General features: G+C 31.7%; 1 protein-coding gene across 3 annotated transcripts in view; it reads right to left on the bottom strand.

Moving 5' to 3' along the window:
* Hr3 (nuclear hormone receptor 3 ROR-beta) overlaps positions 1-19,280 on the bottom strand; it is a 103,773-nt gene that overhangs the window by 70,289 nt on the left and 14,204 nt on the right. The window contains exons 1-2 of one of the 3 annotated variants that reach the window (XM_013321670.1): positions 7,943-8,019; positions 3,958-4,148 (exon numbers count right to left, since the gene is read on the bottom strand). The exons of 1 other annotated variant lie outside the window; for it this stretch is intronic. In XM_013321670.1, the coding sequence (XP_013177124.1) occupies positions 3,958-4,063 (106 nt within the window). In that variant the 5' untranslated portion in view covers positions 4,064-4,148; positions 7,943-8,019. Of the gene's footprint in view, positions 1-3,957; positions 4,149-7,942; positions 8,020-19,280 lie in introns of those variants that run through there. One more of the 3 variants, XM_013321671.1, reaches the window with a different exon arrangement.

Here is a 19,280-nt window from a genome sequence, read left to right as displayed (position 1 = left end):
GATGCAGTCAGCCACACACACAGGGCAGGCTAATATTATCATATCAGTCGCTACCAGCTCGCTAGTACCTGAGCGCATGTTGCACGCATGCGCATGCATAAATACGTACCGCGATGCGACATACTTGATACTTGCATCGAGTTGAGTAATATTTTCTATTCAAGGCTTAATATCATGAAATTTAAGTAGCGAATGGACAAGTACTTTTGGCCTTAGGTAAAGGTTTTAAGTCTATAACTGATTGTATTAAATATACTTTGAAATTATGTTTTAAGATCTTTAGCCCCACATAATTTTTAAATTAAGACAAATTAAATTTAAGTATAATGTTGTTTGTCATTTACTTTATTTAGTTACTCTTTTGTTCCATTTTTTGTTTATGCACCAATACTTTATACATGTTGTGTTTGTCGGTAAGTGAAATTACATGTTGCCTGAAACCTTTTGTATTAGTGCCTAAAATGCATATAAGAACACATGTACTTTGTTGATGAACCAAATAAATAAATAAATAATTAAGTAAATATTTTCGGATTTTTATTTCATTTTGTTATTTTTCGTTTCACCTTATTTGAAAAGCCATCACCAATTTTTATACCTCACAATAAGGGCAACATGCAAAAAAAAAACTTTTATGTTATATCGCCAATCGCATAAATCTCATAATGACAAAAACCGTATATGTCCTTTCCAATGCTTCAAACTTATAAATCACACAGTAAAAATGTGTATTTCATAATAATAAATTACTCATGACAGATGACTTTTTAAAATTCAAAACATTTATCTCATTATCGTAGTATCTAAAAGATATACCAAAATTCGTGCCGTGAATAGGAAAATGGCAGAGACGTTGTTTAGAACAGATGTCGTTAAACTGTCGAAGGTAACTGCAGGTACACAAGTACCAAGACGCCTCGCGCGCACGCATCGAGGTATAGCAATATGGGTCTTGGCCAGGCAACTTTTTCTTGCACACTTTAGTACTAAACTAACGCCTGTCACATGTTTATGCGATCCTAGTACATTTGACTCATGTAAGCTTCATACATATGTTGTAAAAAACGAAGTAAATGTTCGTTTTTATACGTTTTTACTTATTTTAAGCAACTTAAGTAAATGTTTGTAACTTAAAGTTGTTGTAAAATGTATTTTTTTTTATATTTTTACTACCTTATTACGCATTTTCAACATAGTATAATATAACATAGTCAAAGCAAGACTCTTAGGAACCGAGTAAAAGAACCACGATGCAAGTAAAGCTGCAAGGCACAGCAAGTATCGTATTTTTATAACTAAGTATGGGTGGGTTAGTCATTTTAATGATGAACCTTCTAGTATTTTTCCTGCATTGCAACGACGGTTGCCGTTCATACAAAAATTTTGGCAAGATTCAATAATTCCGAATATTTTTCAACGCTTTCTTTAAATACCACTAAACAAACAACCTGTTGTGTGGTTTGCCTTGGTATTTTGGTGTTTATTGCTTAATAAAACTCCGATTATTTTGGAAAAGAAACAATAAATGCAGTTATATTGCAACGACAGAGATTTAACGGCTTTTTTCAAGAAAAATATTTAGGGTTGCCACTACACATGTCCTTTTAAGATAAAAGTATTATTCAAAAACCAAAATAAGGCTTTTCGTTACTCAAACAATTAATTTAGTCTAATTATAATAAATCAAGATCTTTTATTGTAAAAATTTCATTTAATTAAAAATGTATACAATATTTTTTTTACAAAAAAAAACTAAAAAATGCAATATAGACTTAACAGATAACATTTCAACTTAACTGCGGTCGACAATTATTAGTTGAAAAATATCTGCAGAAAAAATTGTTGTGTTGTCATAATTCAAGAAACATAGTACTGTACATCGCGAAATCTGCAGTGAATAAACTTTTTTTATGTCAGTCTATGTAGCAATTATACTAATTTCGTCGACGTATACTTAAGTGGTGGGGAGATGCGTACATACAGCAAAATAGGACATTCTTTTGTTTATCTAATTTAATATTTAACCCAAAACAATACATTATTATAATAAAAAAAAACAAGTCCACGCACTCCTTTCGTTAGAAATAAGATGTACTAATTAAAAAAATAGCTTGCCTCTCTAAATGTCTAAGCAAAAATCCTAGTTTAATATGAAAAAGCTCGAATGATGCTTGATCTATTTTTCATTGTATGTCTCTCAAACAATCTATGGTTAAAGTATTTGTTTTCTAATTAAAAAGGGCTAGGTGTTTATCTATTAAAAAAGTTTACATAAACCTAAAAATGAAAATTCATGCAGTCGTATTTAACTGTCTCGTATACCCTAATTATAAAAAAAAAAACAAATTTCTAAATTTTTTTTTTTAATTTAAAACTTTGTATCATTAATATGGAGTTAGTTTCATAACCAATAAGTCGTCTGAATAGTATTTGATTGACTTTAATAAGTAATGAAGCGAAAACTAACTCGCATGAATGTTATACACGTTTAGAATTATTTATAGCTTATTTAAAAAAAATATATTCTACAAGGATACATAGGAATTTATATGTTTTTGAAAAAAATATGCAGTTTGTCTAAGGTAAATGGCTGCACTTGGCTTTAAATTGGAACGAAATATACATCTTACTAATATTATAAATGCACATTTATCTCCAGAACGGATCTGGATGAAATTTACTAACCATATTAAATACATTCTGGAAGAACACATAGGTTACAAATTCCGTTTTTTAATTCCGCGCATGCGATGTCGCGGGCGATCGCTAGTAGTGAATAGTTGACACTTTTACCGAATTATTCATAGTATAAATAAAAAAGTAAAGAGGATAATACGGTTGAATTCACATGCTACAAACAATACAGTTAATAAATGATGTAGAACTGGTTACCGTCCTGTTACTGTCGTGCAACCTTATTTAGTTACGCAACGAGAACGTGTATTTTTAAAAATAAAACCAGATTTCTTCGTAGTACTTTTATGATACTGGCACAATAATTTATGTATTGAACTACGTATTTATTTTTTTGAATTTAGAATGCATTTTTTTTTTTAATTTTATCTACAATAATGTGATATAAGAATCGTTATTAATTAATTCGTTATCGAATATTGATTGATAGTTTACAATATTTAAGTTTTTCAGCGGTATTAAAACAAAACTTTTCCCCTTTTTATTGCTATCTTTTTTAATATTTATTTGAGCTTTACGAGGGCTTAAAATTTTTAATTTTCAAAATACGAAAGTTGGTAGGCAACACAGTTTTTTTTTTCATTTCACACAGACGAAGTTATGGACGGCTAGTATTTTTTTAATAAAATTTATATTTATAATTAGTCTGTTATAAGTTGATTTAATATAAAAAGTAACGTGGTTAACGACGTTTAAACGAGTTATGTCATCGGGCATGTGAAAGAGACTGTGAATTCAATGACAAAAACAGTAACTGTAACCGAATTTTAATTGGCCACTTTCTTTAGGCGTGTGGCGTCAAATTGCATAACAACGAAATGAGAAACAATTATGTACGTATTAATATACCGGAAAGGAAGTGTTTGGCTGAACTTTCTAGCGGCTATATATTTTTATGAGATTTCGCTCACGCAATATTTTATCTGTGAGACTGGCCGGTTATTATGCAGGCTTTGAGATTTAAGAAAAGAAAGTACGGTTTTTTTTGCTGTTGAAATAATTGTTGAAGCAAGCTATTGTTAAATTTACAGTGAGCTACTACTGTAAGTGGCTTCAAAAAAGCTGTTTGTGGCTTAGCCACAGAGATAAATAGTAATTTATTTTTAATTTTTATAGGATAATGAAGTATACGAGCAGCGAATCGTCTTATGTTAAGTGCAACTTATATTTTTAAAGAATTTTTCGAAATTTTGTACAGACTATCAGGAAAATTGGCACAGCGCGCGAGTAACCGATGCGGACGCGAAATTAAGAAGAAATTACCTTTAATGCTCCCACCTGAGGTGTGTGGCTGTTGGCTCTGTTGTACATTGCTCTGTGCCTCCAGCTTGGTGCTCACCGAGTTCCACATATCGAACATGTTCAGCATTCTCGCCCAGCGGCCGTCACTCACACCGCATTACAATCACGGCGAGCACGCGCGGACCGATACCTCATCCATTATCTATTTAACACTGAAAATATTCAGCCAGTATCAACACTGTTCGTCCGTTGTACGTACAAAAACTTAAGGCTACTTGCACTGATCCCCGGTTCAATTTGTATCTTATATTGCCATTTATTTTCTTACTAATCAATATTTTTATAAATATTTTTTCTATATATATAAACTTTCTCAAATGGTCAACTAATGTAAATACGCTATATATATTTAAGTCAACTACGTTATTCGGATTTAAATATCAGTCTAAAATTTCGTTCGTAAGGTTTTGGGCTTATTTGCTTGGGAGGATACACGTTATATCGTGGGTTTCTCTAATTGGTGTGATTATTGTTATTGATAAAAACTATTCTGTGATTATATATTGCGTATAAATATTGGTAAATTGTGGTAATTTTTAATTTTTATTAAATGCTTTCGGAAAAAATGTGGTTAAATATTTTTTTTAATATTGTCGTGCGATTTGTTGATATAAAATGATTTGCCGGTTTTTTGTATGACTGCAGTAGAATTTTCTATGTATGCGTTTTTTCCTCTTCATAGTTTTTTCAAACGTCCGCTCTCCCGATTCCTTCCACTGGCAACAGTTCTTCAATAGCACACCGACGCGGTTTCGATCACAGTTTTGTTTATGGCTTGAAACATTTTCAGTTCAATAAAAAGAAAAGTCAAAACGTCACACGATCGCGTATTTTAAATTTGGAACTCGGTATCTCTTCGACCGGTTAGTTTATTGCGTTATATTTTTGGAGATTTTTAATCGCGTTCTCGCATGCACTGAAGTGCAGTTGCAGTGGCTTGGGGGTGTTTCAGCTTCAGCGTGCCGGGGCGTGGGGGGCGAGAAGAGGGAGGGGATAGGAAGCGCTGCCACCGACTGCGCACGCCCGCAATCGATCCCGCATGGCTAGTAAGCTGTCCCTACTAAAGCACTACTTTTCTCGCGTGCTATGTGCATGAATACTATGGAAATGCCACCAAAGGCCGGTATTCTAGTTCCTACTACTCGTGCATATGGATAGAAGGCATCACTCCACTATTATGTCATTCACTTTGATGTTTCTCTGCGCGTACTTTATAGTTGCTAGGCCGTACAATTCTAACTGTACTTGTCCCGAGCACCTTCGCTTTATTCTTTACTAATTATAAACTTTCAAATATTTTATTGACTTGTGATATATCACTAAAGTTTTATATAAGTAAAGTTATTAATATTATATTAAAATTATAATCAAAAATCAAGAAATATAAATGAATGGCTCTATTAATATATATAAATATGAGTCAAGAAATTGAACTAGAATCACTGGATTTCTCTTCTTTGTTACTATTCGTTACTATGGTATATTCGGTACTTATTACTTAAAATAAGTAATATTGCGAATTATAAGTATGTATAATAGAATAACATTAAGATTTTTAATCCTTAATTAAACGAAAGCTTTTGCAATAAAGTTAGTGTAGCGTAGCACTGGTCGTAAATAATGCGGTTATTGATTTAAAAAGTCCTTAAAGTACAACTATGTAATTCGTATAATATCAATAAGCATTGAGTGGCAGTGCGTGCGCGGGCGCAGGCGACACTCGATTACGCAAGATTACGTTACGTCGCACACAGGCGCGCGCAAATGTAGCTGCTTTTGGTGGTTTGAGTACAAGATATAAGCTGAAGCGGGAGCGTTTTAAAAAATAACGTCTCATTAAACTCTCATCACGTAAAATAATAAGACCTTTAGTATATTATTTGATCTTTCATCGGATATTAAAATACAACTGTTTGACAGGCAGTTTTTAAATAACACTGTATATGCTACAGCTCAAGATTTCGTAAGTTTACATGTAGTTTTATTGTTTCTAAGTATAATGATACAGGATGATGTTTTACCCATTTTTCTCACCATGACATGAAAGTAAGCTAAAGAGAAAATCGTATCGAATTTCCAAATTTACGATGATCAGGTTAGCTCATCAATATTATTTTTTTTTGTTTTTAATTTATAAATTTATTGTTAATTATTTCTTACGCTTAATTATATGTTTTTGTACAATCGCAATCATAAATTCAGCGAATTGATAATATTGTAATTGCATAAATAAATTGCATAATGCATGCATAAATTAAATCTCATAACATTTCAATAAATAACTATTACATGGCATAAAGTAAGTTAATTTATAAGTGCAATTGATCGGAGAAAGTTACAATCAAATATTCAAAAGCACTAATATGTTAACATAAATATTGTTGTGTAACATGTAGTATGCACAGAATATATATATTACTATAACATATTGGGTCTTAAAAAATCCTGTTTAATTTTAGACCTAATTTTTATTATTTTATTATTAAATTTACTTGTTATTTAGCTCAATACAAATTATGTAATTTTACTGTAAAAAGTTTATATGATAAATTACGTATAATATTTTTTTTCATATATGTGTTTTAAAAAGTTCGTTGGAGAATATTAAAAGTTTGTATAGAAACATTAATTAAAATTTTGGCCATTTTAAGCCAAATAAAAATCTGTATGTGACGAAATACAAGATGACAAAGGCCAAAAAAAGCATGCGCCGAAACCGCTCTCTCTTTAGCGAATAACTCGGACCACGCGGTTTCCAAGTGAAAGTGGCAACTGCCAAAATCTCACGTGAAAGTGAGCGAGAGTTCGCTTGATCGATGCCATAATTATTATTACGCATTATATGAGATATGCTAAAAGCAAAAGCCGGATGTAACAAACAAGTCAGTCAAAGAATACCCAAATTCAGATACGACTTTTTTTGTTTTCTAAGGACCATAGATTATGTATTTTTTTCAATTTATTCATTAAAAACGAATGTTGCCAGAATTATATTAATATGTTTGACAATATCTTAATTGTTTATGCAGTAATATAAATTTTTATGACAATAAAAAAAAAATTGAAATTATCGACCGTTTTGTTACATTTGCTGAATTTAATGCAGTTTGAAAAAATAATACATACATGCAAAATACATAGAAAAGTTATTAAAAATAATTATATAAATTCTAAATATATTTAATTAAACTTTAAAAAGCTTTCTAATTAATTACTTGAATTGTACTAAATACGATTTTGATATCTTTATGTACATAGAGTTTAAATAGAAAATTATCTTTAACGCAAAAAGTCTTAATGTAATAAAATTATAATTAAAAAAAAATACAAGAAAATGACTTTAAATGTTCTTTTATAAGTTGTTCGGGGTCATATTTCACTTGACACGTCGTACATACAAAGTAATAAGCGACAAAACTATTATGAAAACTTATCTCAAAACAATCCTAACGTCGACCCAGAATCAGTGCAAATAGATATAAAAAGTAGATAACAATTATCATGAAAAATAAATAGGCACATTGAAAAAAAAATGCCCTTCAGCCCCGAAAGAGAAAAATAATATTTCCCAAGAGTTTCCCAACGTCCAACGTCTCACTCCAACACAAGGCCATTTTTATATCTGTCTCGCTCACAGTATGCAATGAGAGATCTCATGCAACTAAAGGCCTTGATAAATTGCAAGATTCGTGATAGATAATTGGTATACGGGTGATTATTATACCAGCCTTTGTAATTACATAAAAAAAAATATATTTTTTTGATGCATGTAAACCCAGCTTAATATACCTAAATGATTAGTCGATTTATTGAGTTCAAATGACAGCGACGTCAAGAATTAAGAATTAAATATTAAATAGTCAAAAAAGAAAATCAATTTCGTAACCTATATATGACAAATGTACAACGGACGGACAGTCTCAAAATATATAATAACATTACTCACATCCAACGTTTTGCATTACAATCCAAGTCACAAGTTCACACAAAAGTAATTTCAAATTGTTAACACAGAAATAAAATATGTACTAACAAAGCACAAAGATTAAAAAATATATATAAAATAAATATTTTATTTAAATTACGGTGTTACGAATTCGGTTGCCGAAAATTTGAGTTTTGGGCGCGAAAAGCGGCCGCGCGCGTGCGTTCTGCAACACAAACTAAATTTTGTAAGCGCAGGCGAATGGTTTGGCGCACTCCGGCACAGGATTGTAAAGGTACCAGCCACAAGCACTTAATTTGAAGAGTTGTTCTAGCCATCAGAGGGACACTAGCTCGTATGTACCAAACAGGTCTTAATTTTTGAACGGTATTACATTCAACATCTGTCTAATAAATAGACTTTAAACTCAGTTAGTTTGAGTTTCAAATAGTCTATGGTAATAGATAATAATATTCAAGATACAAACTCATCTTCTTTGTTAGTTTATTTTAAATTAAATAATCACAATCTATGGATATGATTAGTTTAAATAATTCCTGTACTTAGGATACGATATGTATTTATAGTCAAAATTAGGACACGAATTTTCTTTCGTAATTTATATGTTCTATTATGTGTTATTAAATAATATGATCATTTCTTATCATATTCTTTTGTTACCTTTTTTCATATTAGTAGTAGCCCGCGACTTCTTTCACATGAAATTAAAAATATATTATTTTTAACAGTGAAATAATTTTTTAAATCGGTTCAGTAGTGTCGGAGATTATTCAATGCAAAGAAACAAATAATCAAATCTTTCCTGTTATGACGGTTCATCGGTGATAAAGGAGTCACGTTTAAAAATGCTGTAAGTTAAACTTTAAAGGTATTATCTATAATAACTTAAAAATATATACATAAACTTATTATTGAATTACTTAACTCTATATTAATTATTAAGTCACTAATTAAATTAAAATTAATCTACCAAAATAATACTATAAACTATAAACTAGAACTAAACCAAACTAAATAATATAAAAAATCTTTCCTGTTTATAATATTAGTATAGATAACTTTAATAATATTACATCTCAAGACAGTTTCAAAATTATAATAATAGTTTTTTAATTGAACTATAAATTGCCGCGCTTTTTTTAATAAGCAACGAGAGATATACATTTACAGGAAACGTAAACATCGACTTGGAAATAGCTCAATTTACTTACGTACAAATTAAAAACAGTTACTAAAATTATGTAAAATTATTAAAAACCAAAGTTATATTTATAAACGGGTATTTGTAAAAGGAGCAGCACCCTTCAGGAGCGAGTGGTTTTGGTTCGCAAATTAACCCTTTGTGTGCACCCCTGTACAAAAATGACAGGACATGTAAAGGCCATTGAGGCTTAAACCGGGAGGACCGGTCAGAGAGGGTTGGCACGTATTTTTAAACAAATCGAAGGGGTCAGAGAATTTAGAAGATGCTACCATTGTCCATTTATATTGTATCAGGTCGCTTTCGCGGAATAAAACAGCTGAAAGCTATGTAAAAACTGACCAAAAGAAATATTAAAACTCTTCACTACCGAACAATGAAGTCAATTTATATTTCTTACAACAAAGTAAGCACTATAGAAGACGTTTTCAATTTTTAGAATGCTATTGAAGTGTTAATTGCTTTTACAAATTTTATAAATAAACTTCAACGATTATATTTATTAATTCACGTAACCAAATGAAAGTTAATTTAATCGGACCGAAACGAGAAAGGAAATTTAATTTTATTACAATTTAATTTTAATTTAAATAATTAAGTAAATAATGACGAAATATTTACATTATATATTATAGATCACGACTTATATAATGAACCAAAAATGGTCATGTTTGACTATTCACTAATATTTATACATTGAATTAAAAGTACCCCAAACCAAAGAAGATAAATTCACAATATTATTATTAAAAGCAAATTGCATATGCGCAATAAATTACAATCGTACAACGCCATATTGTAAACAGAACTTTAATATTATCATCATCATCATCAACCTGCCCTTACCCCTATTAAGACTCGGCACAGTTTGTACTACTCCTCCATACATCTCTATCAGCCGTCATATCCGATTTTACCCCCTTCCTACGGATATCCACTTTCACACAGTCATTCCATACTATTTTGGCCTTCGTCTACCTTTGTAGCCATCCACATTCAATCTCATTACTTTTGCTTATATCATCATCCCTCCGCATAAAATGTCCAAACCACGCTAATCTTTTACTCCTCAAATTACTCAGAACTTTAATAATATGTTTCGTATAATTATTTTGTTAGGATATGGTTTATGATAATAGTCGAATGGCGAGATTCGACTATTGTCGAAAACCGTATTCTAGCACAAGCCTAAAGTTCAGTTAGGATGTAAAAGAAATAATAGTAAATTCACAAAAAAAAATCTGCTAATATTAAAAAAATAATTCTATCTGACATGGTTGTAAACAAACATATCAACAAAATGTCTAGATATCACAAAGAAAAGCTATCTTATCATGAATACAGTTTCACTAGCCCATAACTTAGTCTCGGGACACGTAATGGATACTCTATCAACTAGGACAAACCCACGAATAAAACATTTGAACTCAATAAGATGAACATAAACGAGGTGCAATTGTTTTTACTATTTACCGCAGTGACGTAAAAAGAACTACCTACGTGACGGAATCGCTCTTATAGTAGTAATAATTATCATCATCAGCTCACTATATGTCCCCATTGAGGGCCTCGGATTCTACCCTAACAGGGGTAATTAGGCCATAGTCAACCACGCTGGCCCACTGTGGGTTGGTTGACTTCACACATATCTTTGAATTTCTTCTCAGAGGTGCAGGTTGCATCTGGATGTATTCATTCATTATAAAAACGGCGGATAAATGTACATATGTAAATCAAAAATCGAAAAACACAATACATGGCGGGATTCAAACACAGGACCTGCAGATTGCAAGTCAAGTGCTTAACCCTTAATTTAAATAATCTGTTTATTAATTACATAGACAAGTACCATAAAGGAATTACTATATTAAATCATCCTTAGTAACTACTTAATGAGTCTGAGTAATAAGGTTAACTTTGTAGCCGAGCGTATTAGTAGCGAGGAATATCAACTCTCGTTTTCTCCTCAGACAATCTAAATAATCGCGACGCTCCACAAAAGTGATACACGGTAACCCAATTTCGTTACGATAGGGCAATGATAACGGTCGTATCGGGGTTCATATCTCGGTCAATGAACGATAAACGTTAAATTAGACGTACAGTGTGACGCGGCAGTGAAATCACAATGCCATAATAAAAGATTGTTTGTTACATTTTAAAGAATCTAATCCTGGCACATTGTAATTTTTTTAATTTTTTTCTTTACATTTATAAGTGGCCAGTCCATAAACATTAGTTTGGTTTGACTGATTACTGGAAACGTGAGTTTCTGAGACCGAAAAACCATGTCTAAAACATATTGTTATCTATGTTTTGTCAAAGATAATGACGATATGTTTTGGTCTTAGAAATCAACAGCTAAACGTCACATAAATAGGCAAGAGTGCGAAATTACAATATGAATCTTGTGCCTTTCATATTGACAAAAGTCTTCTAAATAACAAATTCTCGCATAGTACAAGTATGTAGGTACTAGAAAAATCTACTCTTATATATGAGCAACTCATTCAACATTCTACTTATATAGAAAATTAACTAGTATATAAAAAGTATAAATATGAAGCTAGAATAATAGCGAACTAAAAAAATATTCAGACGTACAGTTGAATAAAAAGCACTTTGCACTTTGCCATTTTATTCCACTTCAATGTGTAATTTAGCTTCCTAGATAGAAAAGCAGAAAATCATGGCAACATCGAAGTTGGAAAAAAAAAACAAAAAAAGTCAGCTTACGCAAATGAATCATTGTGCTCGAGCAAGCCGCAGTAGAGTAGGGAACAAACCCTTGTATTGTTAGACATTCCCTACACTAGGTCATATCACAAAAAGATACGATCAATGGTAACCATTCCTTTTTAATCTAGCAGGGAATGTATATTCAAGTTAAATGATAGCATCCAGGTTCCATCCACACCATCTCGATGGCTAGCAATCCACAATCGTGCGATTTACGCAAAACTTCCTACCACTGTCCTTGGCGGTATTTCCAAACCGCTACGACTTAGGGTCCTTCAAGAAGCGAGCGTATTACCATCTCAAAAGCCGGCAACGCATCTGCGGTTCTTCTAGTATTGCTTATATCCATGGGCGTCGATGAACACCTCGGTGTTCCCGCTCGTGTCCCCTCTGCTCTTATAAAAAAAAATCATCGTCAGTCATACGTCCGCACCGCCCACCGCGCTCGGAGCCCAACCCTGAGTTAGGGGTAGCTTTATTATACATAAAACATAAGGTGACAAACAAGCGAACAGCCACCAGAAACCGCTGAAATAGCGAAGCGATTGGAGATGCGTTGCCTATCTTTACTCGACGGTGGAGGGGTGGCGCATGTCACCGACGCTCCTATGATAGCATGGTATATTCAACTTAAAAAATAACAATTCTGACATCATCATCAGCTCACTATACGTCCCCACTGAGGGGCTCGGAGCCTACTCTAATTTAGGGGTGACTAGGTCTTAGTCAATCCGCGTTGGCCCAGTGCGGGTTGACTTCACACATATCTTTAATTTCTTCGAAGATATGTGCAGGTGGCATTACGATGTTTTCCTTTACCGTAAGAAATTCATAAAACCAATAAGAAATCTCCTAAACTAATTGATGACTATCACAGCCTTTGCATTTATAGATTTCAGAGCAGAAGTTCGGTTTTCTTTTGTTTTTCCTTAAGAAATTCTAGTATTTCAAAGGTAAATCATTCAGACCAACCTGCTGTTAACATGTTGCCATGTTTTCCACACACGTTCTCAGTAAATGAACATTTTATCAACACAGTATACTGAGTCTATCGATCCGCTTCGAGCTTTTGTTGTGCGGTTAATTGCAGCGTAAGCCCTAATTACTTACTGTAGTGTAGCGTTAAATTAACTTTTTATTGTTTTTTTTTTTAATTTTGTAGTATTCTATATTTAAAAATTTTATGAGGTTGATATGTGCCAGTGTTTTTAAAATTTCTAATAGTGACATCATAAAATATTTATTCGAGACTAATAAAATTATTTTATACTGTTTTTTTTAGTTTACACCAAATTAATATTTATTATTACAATAAGGTGTTTTTTTTATACAATAAGGTAGCAAACGAGCGAGTGGCCACCTGAAATCGCTGAAATAGCGAAGTGACCGTTGCCCATAGACATACGCAATTGCATATACGTTGCCTACCTTTAATCAACGGAGGAGAGGATGCACAGATAGAAAATATTTTCCCTTTCCATGCATCCTCTCTTTCGGAAAGTCCACTTCCACTTCCCATTCTTTCCTTATAAAAAAAAGCGGAAAGGGAAAGAGGACTAAATTAGGCTTCCGGGACGTACACTCATCAGACGAAACGTGGAATTGCTTCCACTTCACGCCTGTCTTCTGTGTGGCCATGTGCCTATGTGTTCTTTCATACTATGTTCTACATCTATGCCAAATTTCAGCGATATCCATGTATCCGTTCTGGAGTTACCTTCTAACAAATATACATTCGCATTTATAATATGTGTAAGAGGTAAGATTAATTTGGACTTTGCTATTTATCTGTCTTATGTTAATAAATGATTGTTTACTGTCTTTCCTAACTGTTATTGCTACATACTAAGCATTTAGAAAAATTTCCATGTCAAATCAAATTAATTACAAAAATTATGACTGCGCAATTAGTTTTAGGTATTAGAAGTTTACCTTAAAGACAATTTCTAATATTGATCGATTATTTTGTTTTTAATTTGTCGATTATATGCAAATTGACACAACTGCAAAGACAAGTATCATATTGTGCTTATGTATCATGTTGAATTTACGTAATTGTTTGGGTTAAATGTTGTTAGTGAAATTCTAGATTTTACGCAAAATGTCGTTATAAATATAAATCTTTATTACATGATAAGCTGGCTAACGAGTAAGCGTCCACTTAAATTCGCGGAAATAGCGAAGCAACCTTTATTCCACGTAGGAGGGGACGCCAGAAAGAGAATATTTCCCCTTCCTAAGTGTCCGACAAATCTATTTTAATGGTAGATAGGTTGTTTTGAATCTCTCTTTACAAAAATATATCGCAATCCATCTATACCTATTTTGTATTTTTTATTATTTATTTTTTTATTATTTTGATCGTGTGGCTCACCAAGTATAGGTACCGCTGTCTTTTGTTTATAAAATATTTTTAGGATATGAGTGAATATATCGTCGTTTAAGTCCCTCTCTAACTCTGCCTAGCTCGTATCCCACGTGGTGGTGGGGTCGACATTACTAAATCTCTTCCACTTCGCTCTGTCTTCAACATCGCCTGAGACTTATCACTCACTCATCAATAGAAAATATGCAGAATTAAAACTGTTCAATTACCTGATACTTACCATATTAACGAACTTTTATGATGATTCTTATGTCGGTGAATATTTTAACTTATGTCTTACACAAAGTCTACTCGCGTTCTCTTTCGCCTTTCACTTACCTGAAATTAAACAAACATATTACAACATTTAGAAACAGTATTGTAAAATTATTCTTACTAATATTATAAATGCGTATATTTGAATGTATGGATGGATGGATTGATGTTTGTTATAAAGCATCTACAGAACGGTTCAACGGATCTTGGAATCTGGATGAAAACATAAGCTAAACAAATAAAGATTTTTTTAGGTTTCCGCGGACAGAAGACAGTTTAGTTTTAGCTACATAATTAGCGTTTAAAATAACTGGCGCCAGTGACCCAAAACATTCCAGGACAGTGCTACTATCCCACTTTACTGGCATGTAAGCCAGGCATAAAATAAAATTTAACTATTTAACCACAGGAAAATGCTGTCAGTTATTGCTGGGGTCTCAATCTAGGACATCTAATCTCTCAGCTATTGTGATTTGCACAAGTAATTTTAACACCAAATCTTATGAAACTTTATACTAAAAAAATTCGCTTAACTTTCAATTAAAATGTCACAAGGGTCACAAAAAAGTACACAATTAATTAGCATACCGTTTCAATCAATCAAGGCGTTGTACAAATAGTATTTAAACCTGTTTTATTTACAGCAACATTCGGAGACCAGATTTAAAGTAAGAGTGAAAAAAAATACTTTCTCTTTTCAAAGGCCTTTCATTTAAATTAATGCAGATGTAGATCCTACTTCTATCTTACTAATATTATAAATGCGAATGTTTGGATGGATGGATGTTTGTTTGAATGTATCTCCAGAACGGCTGGATCTCGTTGTAATGTGACAGACGTAGACATAATCTGGAATAGCACATAGACTACTGTTTTTTTTAAAACTGAGTCGCGGACAATAGCTAGTTATATATATATTAGATTGTTTAATCAGGATGTAATTCATTACGACACTCGATATTATGAATTTTTGAATATAGATTTAACAATGTTTAGTTATAAAAGATATGGATAATGGAATCAAAATTAATAAAATTACTTAAATAATCAATTTTGTGAAAGAGAAACGATCACCAATAATGTTAAAACAAGATTATACCTCAGTCATTTCAAAAGAAGGAGCAAGGTGGTTAGACAAAGTGTATTCGCTCCGAAACGATTCCATAGCGAACTTCAAAAATGTATAGAAATGTCAACTTTCGATAAGTTAGGTGATTGTCGCCTGTCAGTTCCATACATTTTTGAAGTTCGCTATGGAATCGCCACTAATCGAATGCATTTTATCTAAATCCGAAGTACAGAGCCCTCAGATAAATATTTACAATATTTTTTTCTTACTTACTTTTGAAATTCAGACCAACATTTACTAAATAATTATTTTTATTTATTATTTATTACTACATATTTTTATAATATTCTTGTACATACAAAAGTCGGAGCCCTTGAAAGTAAGATAAAATAATTTGTATACTCGAAGCATAATTAATGAGTATCTCATTTCACCTCGAGGCAACTCGCATAGATATTGTTAGCGTTCGCCAATTTTTTTTGCAAGGGAGAAAGTTTTAACACTTGTTTAACAGCGCTGTTTGCTTTCTTTTTTTCATTTTTTATCTGTAGATCTTCTAATTTATAATTAAGAATTAAAATGTTACCTAAGTATTAATTACAATACGTATAAAATAAATGAGTCGCTATAATATTCAAATTAGTACTTTTATAAACGACATTTCGAATTCCTCAGGTCCCTTTTTTGTTTAGTCCCATTATCATTTAAGATTTTTAGGGGGCAATAATTTTTTTATTTAAATTTGATGTACAGAATATATGAATAAAATGTATGTACATTTTATATAATAACATGTACATATGCATACATGTACATTTTGGGTAATATTACGTATGTACGTAATATTATAAATACCCAAATATTTTCGTATAAACGTTAATGTTTACAGTAAAATTTAAAATTAAAATAACTGTATAATTCGGATAAATTAAATATAATATATTGTAGAATTATAATTTATAAAAATAACGTACCTTTTAAATTCGATTACATTGTAATTAACGAGCTAGTAGTTTTATTTTGTAATCGGCCTTCATCAGAAGTTTATGACCAATAGGTTCTTAGGTAGCCGTCCTTGTTGCGGAATCGTTTGATACAAAATATTAAATTAGGAAAACGTAAAGTTACCTAATAATTTGGATTAAAAAAACCCCTTTGAATATTCTGTTTTATTGTAGAAATTAAAGTTGCTAAGAACAAAGTCTTTCTGTCTCTTTGTAAAAGATGTTGATAGAATTCCTGCAAAAACATCTGACTGCATAATTTCTATGAATAGTCAAAAAACATTTGATGTACGTTTCTCCGCCACAAAACTACGTAAGTAGAAAATAAAATCTTCATTTATTTGTAATCGAATTAAATAGGCTTATGTAAAAATAAATTTTAGCAATTACTGTTGACGTTTAACATAAGTGCGATAAATTTACATTTGCGAAATGTCAACGCACTGTATTCAGGTCAAGATTTACGAAAAAAACAACACGTAAGTATTAATTACGAGTTATATTAGCAAGCACAGCTCCGAAGAACAATAACGCATCACTCAAATACATGACAAAGGCTCGTTATACAACAGACATGTAAAAACACTTGTACAGAACAGGTTACCTTAAAGAAGCTAAGTCCTAACGGATCCCCCGTCGCATCCCGGATCCAAGACACCTACATACATGTTCTCCACATACGTCACAGTGTATTTATGCACACAGACGCGACATCAGCTGAGCGCGAAACTGTGTCAGTAGCGGTACCGTTAAACGGTACTTCGAAACAAAAAAACATGCTGTCTCTACTCGTCAACAGATGGCGTTACTTGTCGGTTCTTATATACTATTTTATTTTAGAGTATGTTGACCTCATTTTACAACTATCTAATTGTATAATATTATATTACATATTTATAGAGATTTGATAGAAACAATATAGGTCAAAGATAAGAACACTTTATTGACGACAACTACTTATGATTGGTGTGTTTTACTACAAATTTTACACTCAAGTGGCAAATTAAAACTAAAGTTCTCCAATTCTATGCAATTCAATGAAAATTACCACCACCTTTTAGAATAACATGATTGATTATATTCCATAGAAAATAAATCCATAATTGAGTTTCTTGAATAGTGTTTTTTAGAAATCAAATACAATTATTAAATGGTCGAAAATATTTTCTTGACTTACAAGTCTAGTGTAGGTTTTTATTTTGTTAGTCAGATGCACATATTAAGTGTTACTATTCAACAATAGATGGCACTGTCAGATTTTTTTAAAAATTAAATTTAAAGCTTTTAATTTTTTATCACGTAAAATACTGATTAAATGTAACATCACTGGTATTTGTCTAATCATAATTGCTAATAAACATCGCAGACTTGAATGGTTCGTAAGAAGATACCGTTCCATCTGGTTTTAATATGTGCCAAAGAGATGCGAGGTTTGTTCAATAGATGGCATTAGTATAACGGGAACCAAACGTTTGTCGCAATAACTATTTTTTTATTATTTATACCAACTAATAAAGGCCATTATATCTTTTAAAATAATGAACGACGTTTTTACTTTATTTTATGTAGCGTTTTAACGCAGATATACCTTTCAACATATTAAGTGCAAATATGGATGTAAGCCTATATAGATAGACCATCCTTTGTTCTAACAGTTGATATTTCCTTTAGTCAAATTATAGATATACGATATGCTCAAAATTGTTTAAGTAAAAAAGAATTTGACTTACAATACTAAAGTGTTAACTAGTACTACGTCGTTTTTAATGATCTTACCTTTTGATTTAAAAGAAAGTTTATTACGTATGATATAGAAAATCAACGATTACTGAAATAACGTTAACGAAAGATTTCCAGCAGCAAATATTGAAAAGTCAATAATAGATATTTTACACTGACATAAATTGTCACATTTCGTAAACGGTACACTTGTGTAATACAATCTAATAGTTATTCGAAAAATAAAGCTACTCACAGACTAACGTTTGTAAGCATTTCATATTTTTAATTAAGTATTTAAAATGTAGAAATACTTTATGAGGCATCAGTCTATCTAAAAAAATAACTTCTAAATGTCTTTTATAAAACTATTGTGAAGCATTTTATTTAACAATTTCATTTGAAATATAAAAAAGGTATAATTTTACTTTCTTAGTCCAGAAGAAGTACCAATCTTAACCCTCAATTCGATGGTGTCCAGTGTGACGTGAGTCGTGTCAGTTCAAAGAATATAACGTAAGTATGACTTTACTAAAAAACAGTTTTTTTGCAACAAAAAATTGTCGAATTAAGGGTTAAGGTGGTGCTCTATCATGGTGCTATTAAATAAATTAGCAAATTAACTTTAATGTGGAAGCACCTTTACATTAAAATCATGTTTAACTTTGCAGTCAACAGATAGCATTGTGCTTCGATAGGGGTCCGCTTGTATTGAGATAGCGTTTACATTCAAACATCAGCAGTCGGACTGAACATTACTTTGACTATTGAGAAATGGATTAAACAACAAAAACCCCAGTCATACTAAACAAAGTCTTTCTATTCGCGAAGAAAAGATGACAATCACACATGTGCTTGCTTGACTCACGTCTTTATAAACGCATTAAAATTAAAAATTTACAAACAAAAAACAAACACTCAACTAAGCAAGTTGATAACTTATTTTTCGTTTTTATGACACGGCA

The sequence above is a fragment of the Papilio xuthus genome, unplaced genomic scaffold (assembly GCF_000836235.2).
Source record: "Papilio xuthus unplaced genomic scaffold, Pxut_1.1 DF825946.1, whole genome shotgun sequence".
Taxonomy (NCBI): Eukaryota; Metazoa; Arthropoda; class Insecta; order Lepidoptera; family Papilionidae; genus Papilio; species Papilio xuthus.
The sequence above is the reverse complement of the archived record's forward strand: the minus strand, read 5'-3'. Positions and strand labels throughout refer to the sequence as shown.